At 43.0% G+C, this 17,742-nt stretch overlaps 1 protein-coding gene across 2 annotated transcripts in view; it reads left to right on the plus strand.

Annotated features, from left to right (window-relative positions):
* The window catches only part of lzts2a (leucine zipper, putative tumor suppressor 2a), a 39,007-nt gene extending 21,732 nt beyond the window's left edge, over nt 1–17,275 (plus strand). For both annotated transcript variants that reach the window (XM_068722024.1, XM_068722015.1), the window contains 7 exons: nt 9,908–10,561; nt 11,444–12,106; nt 12,245–12,367; nt 12,548–12,694; nt 13,001–13,516; nt 13,928–14,032; nt 14,170–17,275. In XM_068722024.1, the coding sequence (XP_068578125.1) occupies nt 9,941–10,561; nt 11,444–12,106; nt 12,245–12,367; nt 12,548–12,694; nt 13,001–13,516; nt 13,928–14,032; nt 14,170–14,352 (2,358 nt within the window). In that variant the 5' untranslated portion in view covers nt 9,908–9,940 and the 3' untranslated portion in view covers nt 14,353–17,275. The remainder of the gene's footprint in view (nt 1–9,907; nt 10,562–11,443; nt 12,107–12,244; nt 12,368–12,547; nt 12,695–13,000; nt 13,517–13,927; nt 14,033–14,169) is intronic.
* The last annotated feature ends 467 nt before the right edge of the window (nt 17,276–17,742 follow it).

A 17,742-nucleotide genomic window follows, 5' to 3' on the forward strand; every position in this document is an offset into this window, starting at 1 on the left:
GACACAGAGGCCGAGAAGATGTGTTACCTCATCTGCTCTGAACAAAACAAATGAAGTAAATGTGTCTCACGTGTTGCAGGTCACATACCTAACACTTTCCAGCTGTGTTGACTCATGCTTCCTGTGTGGTTGTATGTGTGTATATGTACAGCTTTAAGTAGCTCCAAATAAAAGGTATTGGGTCCTCTCTCTCCTTTAGTTTCCCATCCCTTTCCACTTCTTTCATTAGGGTCCGATAGCCAGGTCCAAGTTGGTAAACTACTCCGATTTGTTAAGCTGGACCAACAAACAACTCATCAAGTCTCTCTCTCTCTCTCTCTCTCTCTCTCTCTCTCTCTCTCTCTCTCTCTCTCTCTCTCTCTCTCTCTCTCTCTCTCTCTCTCTCTCTTAGATAGTCTTAGAGGAAACAAAAACATTTGTTAAAGGATTCGAAACAGGATTCAGCTTCTATTTTGACTCCCTGTCCTCAGCTTCGTTGTTTTCCAGTAATCCCGTCGAGGTAAATGTCATGCCAGGTATTTATGAAAAGCCTTGAGTTGAGAAGCATGGTGGAAGACTGAGAGAGAGAGAGACAGAAACACAGGAAGGCCGAGAGACAGCGAGAGATTAGACGTCGGCCTGGCCTCTGTTCAGTTTGCTGAATGAGTGTTTTCCACGCCAGTTTGCCCCCCCCTCCCCTCCATCTTTCTCCAGTTTACAGCGAAACGGACAGTGCGTCTGAATACGTGTGCACATGTGCTTCTTTGCCTTGTCAGATATTTTCTCAGATGAGTGGAAGTGAATTATACATCGAAGCTGGCACAGTTTAAGTGAGGCGTTGCTACTTATGTAATAGCTGCTGTGGAACTCATTTGCCTGGCTGTATTTAGTAGCACTGTGTGTGTGTGTGTGTGTGTGTGTGTGTGTGTGTGTGTGTGTGTGTGTGTGTGTGTGTGTGTGTGTGTGTGTGTGTGTGTCGGTAGCATTGTGTGTGTTAAATACTGTGATTTCACTCTGAAGCTGTGACACCTTTGCTGACTTAACTGCTCTCCTAGAATCAAGGCTCCCGTCACTTCCCTCCTCCTCTTCCTCCCTCACATTCTGGGTCACATTGTCAGTCAAAGTGTTGTTGTTTTCAGTGTGAGATAACAGGCCCCTTCTTCTCTGCTCTCTGCCCTCTGTTCAACTGAAACAATGGCCTTCCACTGTTCATACTGCCAAAGCAGCAGGTGGGTGAGGAAGGGAAGTTTAGGGAGGGACAACTTTACTCTTCTCTCTACATTTGGGACAATGAAAAATCAGAACAGACTGAGGACCTGGATTTTCCAAAAATATATTTAACTGTAAATGGCATGCTAAAGTCAAAATGACCTGCACTGATGAGAGATCAGAGCTACCCCTAATTATTGTATTAAGTCCAAGTCAAAGAGTGAAGGCTGAACCGGCCACTGATCCTGACAGACAGTAGTCCACTGGCCAGACTAATCTCCGTGTCTCTACCACCGGCATTCTTGGTATTTCCAGTGTCTGCGGGTCTGACCACTGACCGCCGCTGGATAACTGTCAGTGACTGGAAAACCTCCTGGAAAATCCAACATTTGGAGCGGACCAGGAATGTCCCCTTTTTTTACTGATACCTCAATTTCCTTCTATGCCAGCTGACTGTAAACCAGCACTCTCCAGCTCTCAATTGCTGTGCAGGGCTGGAGAAGGAAATGTGCATCCAGGCTCAAAAACTGTCAAGTACTGACATCAAATGTCTTGTCTGATTCATAATTTATTTACTTATTATTTGTTTAGATAGTTCCTAATTTTACTTATAGGAACAGTTTTGTTGTCACGGTCAACTATCCAGGAAGTCACTGCTTCTGGCCAAGAAATAGCTCAGGCTCATAATCCCTCATGAAATCACAAATTGTAATCTCTATACAAACAAAATGTTGCATGTTAATTAGTTATCTTTAGAGGTGCTGGTAGGTGGATTTTGTTCACTTTGGACAGAGCCAGGCTACCTGTTTCCAGCCTTTATGCTAAGTTAAGTTAACAAGGTGCTGGCTGTAGCTTCATATTTGCCGTACAGACATAGCAGTGGTATCAATCTTCTCACCTAACTCTCGGTAAGAAAGCAAACAAGAGTATTCCTCTTGAACTTTGGCTTCTTGCCTCTTTTGTTTCAAAAGAGCTATTTTGTTGAAAAACTGCATTTCTGGTATGTCAGATGATACCCTAGTGTTGCTAAAACAAAAGAATGACATTCAGAGGACAGCTTTACTGTTAATGTTTACAGTAATTATGTACCGCATGGTGAAGCTTGACGTGGGCACAAACATATGCTTTGCAATACCTTGACAAAATATTCATGCTCTATTCCTTTAGTCAGCTAGTTTTCTCTGTGAAGAGACCAACAGGACAGCTCAATTCAAACAGGTCCTTAAAATAAGCATGTGATTGACAGTTTGTGTCCCCAAATGACTATAGTGTTTTCACAAGGCTGTGACGCTGCTTTCATGTCATTGACGTCTACTGCATCCCATTTCAATAGATTGCTGGCTGCTCTCTCTGTCAACCCCCACAGGGACTGTGTGAGTTTCTCTGCAATTATATATGCGTGTGTGTGTGTGTGTGTGTGTGTGTGTGTGTGTGTGTGTGTGTGTGTGTGTGTGATAGAGAAACAGAGTCGAGGCTTCGGTCACCCCACTTCTCCAGCAGCCTCTCACGTTGGAATTGAGGCCAGATGCTTTGAGATGCTAAAGAGCCAAACTGTCTGCTGTCAGACTGTCACACACACATACAAAACTCACTCACTCATTCACCTTTTCACTCACTTTCTCTTTCTTCCTTACTTCCTTTTCCCTCTTTCCCTTATCCTGTCTCTCTATCTCATTTTCGCCCTGTGCATGAAAAATGTGGGCCTCCGCTGCCATAGCAACACTCCCAAACAGAGGGAGAAGCTAAAGTCCGTAACAGCAACAAGTCGGTTGTAAAAGAAGAGAAGGGGAAAAAACAGCACTGTGGGAGGACCTGTTGCCAATTACTCCTGCACACTTTTTCGAAACCTTATTTCTGTGTTGTTGTTTTTTTTATCACCACAGAAAACCTGAACTCACAACTTTTGTTAAGCTACAATGACCATGTTACTTTGCCAAAGAGGACAATGTCTCCCTGGTTTGAGTGAAAAGAGACTTGGCAGTGAGGGTCTGACTCTGGGTTAATGAGGACTGAGTAGGTTTGCACGCATTCAGCACTCACACACACACACACACACACACACACACACACACACACACACACACACACACACACACACACACACACACACACACACACAACCACTGCAAGACTTTAAAGCCAAGCCATGTGGGGGTAGGTGACAGTGAGCGACCACTCAGACAGACAGTCATTGTTTTGGAATAGAGGCATATTATAACCTCAGGTCTTCTGGCAAAACATTAAAAGACTTCAACTCATTTTACAGTGGAGTCGACTGACTTCACTCCAATACCATTTTCTTGTCTGTTTGAAGTTTTATTGTGGACTTTCAGTGAGTGGATGCGTGACAAATAAATGGGAGAGTAGATTAGGTGTTGAGTGATTGCCTCGCTGAGGTATTGTGTGTGTCAGTGTGTTGCTGCCTTGCCTGTACTTGTGGATTTTCTTTTGTTGGAGGCCGTGGAGGATTATTGCGACTCACCTAGCCTGTTGCTTTCCTCTCTACCTCTGTCTTTATGTCTGTCTTTCTCTCTCTCTCTCCATCCACTGGGATCACTGGTCTCAGGATTAATCAAGGCCACCCAGGTTCTGTTTACCAAAGTTGAAGTGTTTGGGTCCCACTGACTACTGTTTTGTGTTTTGTTCGGTGAAACTCTACCAGGCAGTGACCACCCATGAAAAAACGAAGTTAATCAAATGGTTATGAATGATTCTTATTATCACTCCTATACAGATACTTTCACCTTTGTCCACACAGTGGCCGCTCTGATCTAACAATTCTATACTTTCCACCTGTTGCTCTCCTCTTCACACTGGCTTTGCCTTCGGTTAGTCACGCTGTGGTGTTGCTGTTAAAGAAGGGGCCGATGAAAATCTAGCTGCATGGACCAGTGAGCAGGGAGCCGTTGGAGAGGGGGGATGGAAAAGAAAGGTATGGAAGAGAGGAAAGGGATATGGGTGAAAATAGTCAGGAACAGGAAAGAGGGATGAAAGTGGAGGAAGGAGGTGGAAGACCTAAATAAAACCATGGAAGTTAGGAGGATGTCACCTAAAACAATGGTTAAATCTGCACTAATCAATGTTTTTATATTAGTAATGGACCTAATGGCTCAAAGTGAAAGGGGTCGCTGAGAGTTAACACACAACTCTGCAGTTCCCCTCAGCTCTACTTTAGCATCGTTTAGCTCATTGTTGTGTAAAGCAACAACATCCGTACACTACCTGCTCAGCACCATACACAGTGGAGCATTTATCAGCTAAAGAGCCAGATATTTCCCTCAAGAGTTGGTAGAAACCAAAACAGAGTTAAAAGGAGAGTGAATATTGGACATATATGTAGTGTTCACATGATTCCCAAGTAAAAGCTAATGTGGCTCCTTGTCTGCTGGATATACGTAATTAAGCAATTGTTTGCTAACATGCTTGCCATCAAATTTATAAGGTGATAATGTGTAAATGTTGTGTGCTAAAAAATTAATTATTGCAGATTTAAGTGAGACAGAGTTACAGAAAATGTAGTTTAATCAAGTAATCATTTAAAGATTTTCATTGAGCAAGGAACGTTTTCTGGTTCCAGCTTCTGCAATTTTGTCAGCCAGCACACTGGAAACATTGCATTTGTTTGTATCTCCATGAAACAAAACCAAGCATTAGCATAATGGCTAGCACTGCACTTTTATAGTATGCACATTATCCACGTTTTAACAAGCTTCCACAACAAATCTGCTGCGTATGCTCCAGATCTCATGACAACATGCACCCATAAACTCTCTGGTTTTCCAGGACTGAGGACACTTCAGCAGGGTTTGTTTTCAGTGATAGCTCACATCACCTAAGACTATCTCTCCTTGTCTGTTATCGTTACAATATCTGAAAGAAGCAGACATGTGGAAGTAAGATGATAAAAACGAGAAAGGTAATGTGTTCGGTGTTCAGCAGAAGAGGAGCTGGTAGGATATGAAATTATGTTTTCCTTTTAAGAGATCTTAAGGTGCTCAGACCTCGGTGCCAAATAATGTCTGAACAGGATTATAGATTCCTGGTGCCTCTTTGGAGCCACTCTTTGGGCTACCTGGTATTGGAATTCCCTTAAACCCCCACCCAGCCTGCCTTTGTGTTCTTGCCGCTAAACCCACTTCTTATTCCCGCTTTTTATAACTCCGCCCAGCAGAGTCTGCGGAAAAGCTCGGAGGTTGCATGTGATTGTGAGGGGCGATCTGCTGCTGCTGAATAATGGACTTCCTCTCCTGGCGTTATGAACAGACTTACCATACCGGGATTATTTCCCCATCACTGACCCCACTTCTGGATCCTATTAGCGTGCAACATCTGAACCCCTTTCTTCAGTCAGTTTTGCTCTTACTCATCCTGGGCCAGTTGGTGGCATGTGGAGGATAAACTCTCACAACCACTTGGTGTATTTCCAGTTCCTGTCAGAAGCAGTGAGGATGCTTTAAAGCCATTCAACAATCGTTTGATAGTTTTAGAGTGTCAGGAAGTGGTGTAAAGTGGCCCTGGGTTGACCCCGTAATAGCTGGCTGCAACACTATTGGAGTTTATTTTTGAACGATGAATCAAATACCTCACTGACAGAAACGCCTCATGAAAGACTATCAGAATGATTTCAGGCACTTGAGATGTTTTCTATTTTTAGTGACAATGTTTCCTGTCTGCTTGTCTTCTGCTGCTGACAGCAGAGGAGGATGTGTGTAATGAGGAAGGTGGAGGAGTGGAGGGATGGTAAAAGTATTTTCACTTTCTCAGAGGATTGTAGCCAGGAAGTGGAGGAGAGGAGGGCTTCAATGACTTAAAGAAACAACCAGTGAGCAACATCAGAGGGGGAAATTAGCTTTTTGGGATTTGTTGCCCGAGTAGCCAGAACAAAAACAGACCATTGGAGGTCAAAGGGGTGGGAGGACAGAGTCAGACCAGCTCCCCTCCACTCATCAGGGGGTCACAGGGTTAGCGCTGAGGGGGATCACGGTTGACGGTCACACAGGGTTGTTAATTCTATTATCCCTGCCTGAGAGGTCCTTGTCAGGCCTGGGAGTGAAGAAGAGGTGGGCACGGCTAGATAAAAGGTGAAAGGAGGTTCTGAGGCATGATTATTTTTGGCATGGAAAGAGATCACATACCACACATATCTTAATCTCCTTGACTCATGTGTGCTCATGAAGTCTGTCTCCTTTCTTTCACTCCTCCTCGCTCCCTGTCGCATACTCACAGACATGCTCACGATTTAGTCAATATAGCCAACCGGCAGGAGTTCAACCACCCTGCTGTGTGATCATTCACAAATAATTAGACCGATTTTTTTTTCCCTCAATTCCCATGTAGTGCTGGATAAGACGCTTTTTGATCTGACAGCCACATCATTTGAAGCATACTGAGGCCCCGGGGCTAACAGAATACAAGCTATTGTTTCACAATGTTGTGCTGCACTTAAAGTTAGAAGAACTTTTAAATGGTAATAAAACAGACTCAATGTATTCTGATGCCTCTATATGACCTACATAAGTAAACGAGACCATCAGCAAGATGATAGGCTGGTTTTTATATAGTTATTCTTAATGCTTGCTTGGAGGGAAAGGGATGTAAGAGAGAACCAGAACCAGGACTGCACGTAGTAGACTGTCTGACAATGGTGCAGCAAAAATAAAGGTTTTCTAAAGGGACTCTGGTGCTCGGAAACACGACCACTTCACACCAAAATCAACACACTCAATATCAACACAAAATAGTAAATGTTTGTCCCTATGAGTACATAGATAGAGGAAGATTATAGAGGGAGTTCTTAAGTTTTAAAACAAAAACGTATTAGTGTGGATGTAGCCTGAAGTTTCTCCCTGGGCTCTTTACAAGCAAGCCCACTACTCCTAATGCTTAGAGTGGATTGAATGCAGAATTCAAATTTAATGTTTATACCTGTATGTACCTGACCATTGTGATAATGTTTAATTGTTTGGTTAAATTGTTCTCATTTCATCAGACTATTTTCTATTCATGACTTGCATGAATGATGTGGGCCCTGTTGATGCATCCGGGGGTTTTGTGTGTGTGGATCTTCATGTACATGCACGCTGGTGTGTGTGTGCGTGTGTGTGTGCGTGTGTGTGTGTGTGTGTGTGTGTGTGTGTGTGTGTGTGTGTGTGCGTGCGTGTGTGCTAGAGTGTCAGTCAGTATGATTGTGTTAGTCCTGGCAGTGTGCAAACATAGATGGCATGGATTATTCCACTAGGCCGAACAGATTTGGACTTGGCTCCACAGACTGAGGATATGTGTCCCCTCTCTGTCCCCCCCGGAAACTAACACTGATAATACTATCAGCAAATGGAAGACTTAATCTGCTGCCCCTTATTATTGTGTTGTTAATAATATGTATCCATGTTTATCATCCTAAAAATAGTGCAGTGACCAAGTGAGGCGATTATTCCTTTCTTCAAAGATAATTTGATTGGCGTGTGAGCACTGTGATCTTGAAACAGTGAAGTGACTAGTTTTCAAATCCTTTTAGAAGTAATGCACGGACGACTGCTCACCAGGTTCAGACAGGGACATTCAGGAAAATCACAGAGCAGCTGCAGATGGTGATGACCGTGACTCATTCTCTCTCTCTTTGTCTGTCATCCTCAGTCTCTACTAAATCCATTCGCTTTTTCCTCTTCCTGTCTCGTTAATCACATTGACAATTATTAGTGGCGTCACCAGAGACATAGAGTGTATTTAATGAGGGATGAGCCTTTACTTGGGCGTCTGGGGATGTGATGTTTCAAATAAACAGCTGTTAAGTGGCTCTAGATAATGAGTTTTGTGAGTGGCAACATGCCTAAAATCAACAAATAATTTGGCTTCATTGCTGAAATAGTTTTTAATTGTAATAAGTTTGTATGTAAAGTAAATGTGTCACATTTTGATATTGCAATTAGTAAAGATGATGCATTCAATGATTGATGCATTTGAACAATTTAAGAATATTAATAAGATGATTTGCTGCACAATTCAAAGCTGACAGAATAGCTATTTATCATATACTGAGTCTCATTCACATATTTTGAACACATGGATGAGATGCCAAGCACCAATCACATTAGAGACTGTCAGTGGCCTGCAACAACCATGGTAATTATGTGTTCTTGTTTAATTAAAACACATGACATCTACACTAGCACTAAGGTGCAAATAATACAATTATTAATAGCAGATTTCCATTTAGCTGCCTCGGTTTGAGGGTTCTGGTACTGTCATGCTGGCTCACTGTCCCACCGTCATGATATTAATACCGGGACACTTGAATACAACAGAGTCATTGTCAATGTTATTAGTAACACCTGTGTCAAAATGTCTTCTGTTTTTTCTTGTTTTCTGCTGAACTTGCAAATGGAAAACGTATTAAAACATGCAGCACCCAGAAGTTAAATGAAATGCAGCCATCATCCATCTTATTATTTGCACCTGTGCTTTTCCTACTGTCTTGAATCAAAAAAAGACATCTTTGCACAGGTGTAACTGACAGCGGTAACAAGGGCCTGTTTCATTCAAGTGAAACAATATGATCCTGAAACACATTGATGGAATCCAGCCGTCATCAAACTGTCCACTGTTAGGACAGTGAGAAAAAAAAATGTCACTTCAATAAATCTTTAGTCGGTGTATCCTTCTCTGGAAATATGTGGAAAATACAACTCAAGAATAAAACTCAAGTCATAATCTTTACTGACTAAAACCAGCTGCTTGACAGCAATAGCTCAGAATTGTAACACATCTTTTTCTTGTGTCTGCTTGCACATTTACTGCACTGCCCACTTTGAAAAATCAGTGAGCGTTGATCACCTGACACAGTTCAGTCTAGACATTGGTATCGCTACACTCTGGTGAAATATGTTAAAGATGCTGTGCTTGTAGTGTCAGTTTTCATCGTATCATGTCTTCTATCTCTATGTGTTGCTGTGCAGCCTTAATTCAAACTACTGGTTTTCACACAGTGCAGCTCTTTGCTGGGTCCTAGTTCCTGCCCTGTTGGTGCATTATAATACTACTACTAATAAAAATATGTATTATAATGATTATAATTATGATAGCTTTGTTTGTATTTATAAGAGGTTATCAACAGAGTGCTTCACATACAAAACAAAACACGGCAATAACAAATACAAATTAGTCAAAGAGCAACATACTAAATAAAATAGTAAAACCCATAAAACATGATAAAGAATAGAGTCAGATGAAATCACGGAAGGCACTGCGATAAAAGTACACCTCGGGGCTCTTATCTCAAAAGCTCTGTCCCCCTTAGTCTTCAAAGACTGAAATAGATAGAAGGGCCCTTCCAGAGGATCTCAAAGTATGAGCAGGGGCAAATGGGGGCAAAAGATCTGAGAGATATTGAGGAGTCAGACTATTTAGTACCTTGTAAGTAATTACCTTGAAATTCATTGTAAAAAGTACTGGAAACCAGTGTAAAGAGGCTAAAACGAGGGTGATGTATGTTTACTCTGGTTAAAATGGTAAACATGGTATATATTTTTGCATTATGATTCACTCAGATAAGGCAGAATACATTACTTAGGAGAACTTTATTTACATTTTAGTGGGCTAAAGGGCCATAAACTTGGCTGTGACGTCATTGGCAGTTAGAAAAATGTATTATGTGTTATAAATATTGAATAGCTTCATCTGTTGCAGCTAGATTCTGAATACCTTTTCTTATTTTCTCTCTCAGAGTGCGTGGTGTGTCTGACGCCGTCGGGGTGCCATGGCTTTGGTTCAGGCATTACCTGTGACCGTGACTGACCACCCGAATCCAGGTCTCGACGTGCAGCAGTGCCAGCCACTATCATCCCATTCCCCCTCAGGCCCCTGCCCCGGCCCCTGTGGGCCCTGCAGCTCCGGGATCGCCATGGGTTCTGTCAGCAGCCTCATATCAGGCCGGACATATCAGGAGAGACACTGCCGGGCCGCCAGCGAATTCGCCACCAAGTCACGACGCTCCACGCCGGCCACCAGCTGCTTCCGACTCCAGGATAACACCCTCCGCAGCGGGAGCTCCCTGGAGCAGCTGCTGGTTATCAGCAACCAAACGCTTCCCCAGGCTCAGGTTCTTCCTCCGCCGCTGCCCACCAAGAAGCAGCCCCGGCCTGGTAACTCTGCTGGGACAGGCGGTGGCACGTCTGCTGGAACAGTAGATGGTGGCACGAATGGAAACTTGGGGTTTGTGAGCGACGAGGTGGTGATTGGAGACTGGAACGATAACCTGGTAGTGGCAGCTGCAAGTCCCTGCAGTGACTCAGAGGACCAAAGGGACAACAGGACTCTGAATGGCAACATTGGAGGGCCTCCTCCCAAACTCATCCCAGTGTCCGGGCAGCTAGAGAAGGTAAGAGGAGCAGACTGTAGAGCTAGACCGATAGATCGGTCAGGCAGAGATACTCAGCTTATTGCAGGTGTTTCAATGTATATGTTGGCTGATAAGTAACAAGAACCTGCAGCATAGAAAACAGTTTGTTTCACCTGAAATTATTATTTTAAATGTGATATACATCGAGGGCAATAGGCTGGAATATTAAGAAGAAACACTACCTCACTGGAAGTGTTTAAGATCCTTTGAGCATGATACTTAATCTCTACAAGCTCCATAAGTGCTGTTTCTTCTTCTTTAATTACAGCTCAAGACATTAAATATCATAGCGAGGACTTTTTCTCTGCTTTCCTTAGAATACACACCAATGTGAGCCTTTTTGGCAGCAGATTACCTCAGCTGTTTAATTGGCTATTTATTTCCATCGATCCAGAGAGAAGCTTAATAACTGGCCTTACGGTTCTGATGGATCATTTGACAGCTGCTCAACTTGCAGACACATGATCAGTGTCAGAGCTTGCTTACATTCACATTATATTTAGTGAAACCTGAGGAAGATTGTTGAGAAAAATGCTTACAGAACATATGAGGAGCTTTCACCCTCTGTCTTTGTCTCGCCTCTTCCTCCAATCTTCTCCCTCTTTGTTTCTCTGCCCTTTAATCCCCTCCCTCTCTTGCCTGTCTCTCTATATCTTAGATGATAGGAAAATCATTAAGAAAATTGCTTAATGAAGCTCATGAATATCAATTAAACCAAATGAAACAAATCAGAGTCTGGGGGGGTGACCTGCAAGCATATCACTCACCTCTCTCTAATGAGTTTTATTCAGCCATTGTTAATTAGCGCTGCTGAGCTTTTATCAACCACTAATGCTATTTTTTATAATTATGTACTTTCAGAACATGGAAAAAGTGCTGATCCGTCCTACAGCGTTCAAACCGGTCATTCCCAAGAATCGTCACTCTGTGCAGTACTTGTCACCACGGCCAGGGGGCAGCAGTCTGTCAGAGAGCCAGGCCAGCCTCAACCTCCTGCTGCCCCTTGGAGCGTCCAACGGCACCAGCGGTGCGAACGGCATCGCAGGGAGCACCAGTTCCAGCTCTGAAGGAAAGCGCAACTCCTACAGCGGAGGTCGTAATGCTCGGGGCAGCCAGTCCTACTCCATGTCAGATTCAGGGAGGAACTCCCTCTCCAGCCTCCCTACTCACAGCAGCACAGGCTACAGTCTGGCCCCCAGTGAGGGCTCCAGCTCCGGGTCTGGCTCCGGGGTCCAGCTGGAGCCCGTGCAAGGCTTGGGCCGAAACACTTCAGGTGCAAGTGGGAGCCATGGCCACACTAACTCAGACAGTGGACGTTCCTCATCCAGCAAGAGCACAGGCTCGGGGTCGCTAAGTGGGCGCGGGCAGCCGCTGTCGGACAGCGGGTCCTGTGGACACTCGCCGCCACTCGTGGAGGGCTACGAGGCGGTGGTGAGGGAGCTGGAGGAGAAACTGAGGGAACGAGACCTGGAGCTCCAGCAGCTCCGGGAAAATCTGGATGAGAATGAAGCTGCCATCTGCCAGGTGAGACATAAAGACACTCGCCACACCAAACTGACCCAACCTATGACCTTTAAAACACCAAATGAATAACTTGATATAATGTGAGTACAGATAAAACATTTACCTCTGACCTCTCACTTGTGTCTTCTGCTCTGAAAGGTGTATGAGGAGAAGCAGCGTCGCTGTGAAAGAGAGATGGAGGAGCTGAGACAGAGCTGTGCATCAAAGATGAAGCAGGCTTCTCAGAAGGCCCAGAGGGCACAGCAGGTGCTACAGTTACAGGTATGCTAAGTACTTAAAAACCTTTTAAAACATTTACAAAGAAAGAAAGACACAAATGTCTTGTGCTTTAGTTGTGAGTCTAGAGATCCCTTCTTTGGGGGTGCATGTCTTATTCTACATCAACATATCGGTTTCAGTATTTAAGGCAGTTGTAAAAGATGGATGTCTGTGTGGCATCAGGTATTTCAACTACAGCAGGAGAAAAAGAAGCTGCAGGAGGACTTCTCCTCGCTGCTACAGGACAGAGAGACGCTGGAAAGGAGGTGTGCCACCATCCAGAGGGAGCAGACCCAGCTGGGGCCACGTCTGGAAGAGACAAAGTGGGAGGTGAGTGAGAGTCAGACACTGGAGAGGTGTTGGGTGAGGGTGATTAAAGTGATTAAAGGTCACTCTTTGAGTCTGGCAGGGGACCTTTGCTTTAATTTACTGATAAAAGCATAAAATGCCTTCAAAAGAAAGGTGTCAGAGTTGACACCAACCTCATAAGCAACTAAGCTTGAAAGTATCTTAGGTTTACCTTGAAGGAGCAAACAAATCCAAAATGTCAGTTTATAATCTCATAAGAGACCATTTGAACTGTATTTTCAGCACTTTCATCATCTTTCTCTAATTTTCTTGCTCGTGACCCTTCAGGTGTGTCAGAAGTCAGGAGAAATCTCCCTCCTGAAGCAGCAGCTGAAGGAAATCCAGTCCGAGCTCAGCCAGAAGGCCGGAGACATCGTGGTGCTGAAGGCCCAGCTGAGAGAAGCCCGTTCTGAGCTGCAAGCCAGCCAGGCTCGATCCCACGAGGCCGGGTTGGCCCTGCGGACACGATCTCTGGAGCTAGAAGTCTGCGAGAATGAACTCCAGAGGCGCAAGAGCGAAGCTGAGCTGCTCCGGGAGAAACTGGGCCGTTTGGAAGAAGAGTCGGCCCGCCTCCGTGACACTCTGTCCATTCACAGCGGACACTCTCTACCTGGAAATCTAAGCATGAAGGGGCAATGCATGAGCCTCTCCCTCCAACAGGGTAGAGGAATGGCAGGGAGGGGCGGTCCCAGTCCGTCTTTGTACCGAGATGCAGAGGAGACTCATCTGGTCTGGGGAGGGGAGAGTGATGAAGCCAAGGCTCAGAGGCAGAATGCAGAAGCAGTGTTGGGACTCAGACAACAGGTACAAGGTTTTTATTAAGTAATGAAAATGACTTGGTGAGGAAAATATTGTACTTTTTACTCTATTACATTTATTTCCAATGTTATATATTCAACTCCAAAAGTTAGAAGTTACTATTAATGACATCAAAATGCTCCTGTCACATTAATGCATCAGAGGTAATAATTAAACATTGTAATGTATGATAACAATCCCAATTTTTCTGCATAATGAGTACCGTTAGTATTTAAAACAGAAAAATACATGTTTCTGGTAGTACTTCTGTACTTTTACTTAGTACAAGCTAAATATGAGATTTAGCAATGGAGTATTTTTACACCGTGGTGTTACTTTAACTCAAGTAAAGGAACTAAATACTTCTTCCACCACTGAAACGGTGCAGTTTGTAACATTTCTTTCTCGTTCATGCAGGTGGACAGGCTGAAGGCTGAACTCATGTACGAGAGGAGGACCAGTGAGGAACAACTGTCACGGTTTGAGGATGAGAGGAGGGTGTGGCAGGAGGAGAAGGAAAAGGTAAAAAGTAAAAAGTTTGACTTCTTAATGATTGACTTTCAATCTCTGTCATTTTCATTCAATGTCATACAGGACAAAATAGCGTACTCTGATCCTCCCTACTGATTTACTTACTTCCCATACTTCCCTCCACACAGGTAATCCGCTACCAGAAACAGCTGCAGCAGAACTACATCCAGATGTACCGCAGAAACCGGGATCTTGAGCGAGTGATGAGGGAGCTGAGTCTGGAGCTGGAGAACAGGGACATGGAGGACTATGAGGTTCACAGTGGCAGCAACGACATCCACTTTGAGGAAATCACCGCCACTGAGATCTAAACACACACACACACACACACACACACACACACACACACACATGCTCTTATAGTAATATGTGCACAGAAACATAGAAACACAACACACAAAAGACTCTGGGGATGTTAACCAAACATTGAAGTCCAGGCCAAATACTGCACTATCTTCACCATGGCTTTACCTGGACCACTGAGCAAGCATTCACAACTCGTCACTGTCAAAAGGGAAATCTCCCAAAGGTGCATTCTTACTTCAGTACTCCAATAACTCCTTATAAAGTGTCCCTTCTGGCACTTTTAACAGGTTTTACTCCACTACAAAGCCAGCACAAAGACTTATTTTCTTCGGTGGGAGCAAAAGCAATGAAGAAAGTCTTTTTTTCCTCAGACCACGTTCAAATCAGGGTATCAAAAATAGTCGGGAACTTGAAGCAAAGAATTTGTATTTACAGGCACAGCAGTGTGGTCAAAGTACAGTCACCCCTTTCGCGATAGCACACAAGGTTAAACACCCGGCCACCAGCATGTAATGATGCATCATGGCAGCAGTCCCATCAACAACACCGCTGCTGGCTATTAATGATGATCTCATCAACCGTCCAAACAACAGCAACTGCACTAGTCGTCCAAGTAACTGCCGAAGGGAAACTAACACCAAACATTTGCTCTTTGTATTTCATGGTGTTCAGAGGATCAGCAGTTCATTTTAAAAATGATAAAAAAGGATAAGAATATTGTTGTTCCTGTGCTCGATTTCCTCAGCAGTGTGTATTTAAAAAAGAATGTATTGTGACTGTTATCACTCCAGAGAAATGCAGTATAAATGGTCATCATAGCCAATTAAAGAATCTGCTCACCCAGGGAAACATGGTACCGTTTTGCACAACTTTTCTGCGCAATTTTGTTCGGGAGACAACTCGTTCCTGTGGAGCAAATCATCAAACTTCAACAAACCAGTTTTGACATTCACATGTGGACATCCTAATCTGTGATTTCCCAAACCACCAGGACACAGAAACCAAACGTTTAAAAGACGCTGCTTATGATTTCTAGACCACCAACATTCTTGCTGTTGCATCCCGACCAATGTGTCAACTCAGACAACACAGCAAGCTCTGACATAAACATGTGCATTTTACAATTATGTAGCACAATAGGAAGCAGACTGTAGCATGGAAGATATCACCAGGATGCTGTTGATTCTCCTCTCTCTCTTTCTATTTCTGCCTTTGTCTCTATGTCTGCTCTCTCTTTCCATCTCTATCTCTGCTTTTTACTCAACTATTTTTATAACAGTCAGCAGTCGGGAAGCTAAAAATGGAGCATATTCTTTCAGTTCGGTCGTGACATCACTGAGAGATTTAAGGCATGCTTATTCAGAGTTTCCTTTTATTCTCCCTCATTCCCATTTGTGCTCTTTATTTGGCTTTTGCCAGCCAAAAGCCAAATAACACTTTTTCATTTCCCCTAGACTATAATCTTCACTGACTGCTATACAGGTAGCAAGACTGGCATGCCTGCATGTCTTTGTTATATCAGATTTTAGAAGATGGTGGTTCAGATAGCAGTGAGGTGAGAATTTGCAGATGCAGTAGTTCCAGCGCCGAGTGTCCTCAAGGCAAGTTGGCTGTTAAAGCCCAGAATATAAACCGGTGGGGAGCATGTTAACATTTGAAGCTGTTTTTTTCACAGTATATGCAGGGCTGTGTATAACACTGAGCATGATGGGTCTCTACGGGAACAAAAAGTAGTAGGCTGAGAACTTTTATTTTACAAAGAGTCTATATCAAGGAATAACAGTTAAATGGAAATCTATATAATGGAGGAGATGTTGTATATTTTTCTATATATAGCACCTGAAGATATTTTGTTGTAGTACTGATATAAGTGTGGGTTTAACATACAACGTATAAAAAACTTCTATATGTACATAAATATATATATCACATACCAATATTTCAAATGATGGATCAGTTATAAATGGAGGCGGCAGCATAGAAAGAGTGCACCTAATACTGTAATGCATGAAAATATGTGTACATTATGTAATCTGTGTGATACAAACTTTGCAGCTGATCAACACAGTTGGGAGCTTTTATTTTAGGCTCTTTTGACCTGTTGTCTCTCCATTTTGATTGATCTTTCATTTGATTGTCAGTATCATAATATCGCACCGATTCATGTCTTCATCTTTGGGTTTCGTGCTCGTCGTTAGTTTATAAAAGCATGAGACGGGTCATTTTTGACTGACTTCTTCGTTAAGTTGAGGTCAAAGCCGATGCGAACCAAGAAAGTGTTATGTTTCTTATACTTGAAAACTCAATCGAACCCCTTTCAGAAAATGTGATCAGCATATTTGATCAGTCTATAATTTGCATGACCTTACCACATTCACTGTGGTTTGAGAGATTTTGTAGATTATTACAAGCCTGCATCAATTAACATAAAGCCATGGGAAGTGACTTTGATTGGAGCAAGTTGTGTTTGTCCCACCATATTTAATTTGTTAACAAGACCTAGACTGTTACTCGCTCACCACAGATGAGGTTCAGATTAACACAGGTGATGCAAACCAAACTGAAATGTACTGTGTGCGTCTCTGACTTCCGCTTTTTCCTCACATCTCAGTTCTCTTCATCGTTGCATAACTGTTTTTTGTGTAAATATGTAAAACACTAAATAGTATAACAGAGTGACATTGTCTTTTATTTAGACAAAATATCTATTTCAAATGTAGCCACTGTGACTAGACCAAAGCAACGTAACACATTTTCTTTTTTGTGGCATTTTTCTCATCCTTTTGTGTGCATTTTTTTTAAATGTTTACTTACATTGTGTCTTCAGTAATTCATAAAGTATGTAGTTGTCCATGTATATTTTTATGTGTACATTTCTTGTACAAATGACTGTGTTTTTAATTAAAGAACAAGTTGTCACACCTTAAAGTTACTGTTGATTTAACTGCTTTTTTACCTGAAACACATCAAGTGTGAGCAACGTATGCATACTGAATGAATGTTTATTGCAGTCAATCAAATACCTGAAGCACTTTGTAATAACTCAAAAGGCATAGACACGCTCAATTTCATCTTTACATTTAATTGCCTGTCTGAATTGAAACATTTCACCTTGAGGTTTCTGACTTTTTCATTTATCAATGTTTTTGTTTTTTCCCCCACTGGCCATCTGCAGAAGTAAGGCACTACGCACACTGATTCCAGTTACCTTGCTGCCCATATCTCCTCTACTCTACTTTGATTTAAACTGTGCCACTGGCCTTCATGTCCTGCATTTCTCATTGACATGTTTTTCCAACTCCTCCACATGTCTGTATAAGCTCAGGCCACAGCGTGGTGTAATTAAGCCTCTAAAGTGGCGGATTGCTCCAAAGCACAAGCACTTCTGCCAGAAA

The sequence above is a fragment of the Cebidichthys violaceus genome, unplaced genomic scaffold, assembly GCF_023349555.1.
Source record: "Cebidichthys violaceus isolate CVI_PGR_0920_01 unplaced genomic scaffold, fCebVio1.0.p SCAF_10, whole genome shotgun sequence".
NCBI lineage: Eukaryota > Metazoa > Chordata > Actinopteri > Perciformes > Stichaeidae > Cebidichthys > Cebidichthys violaceus.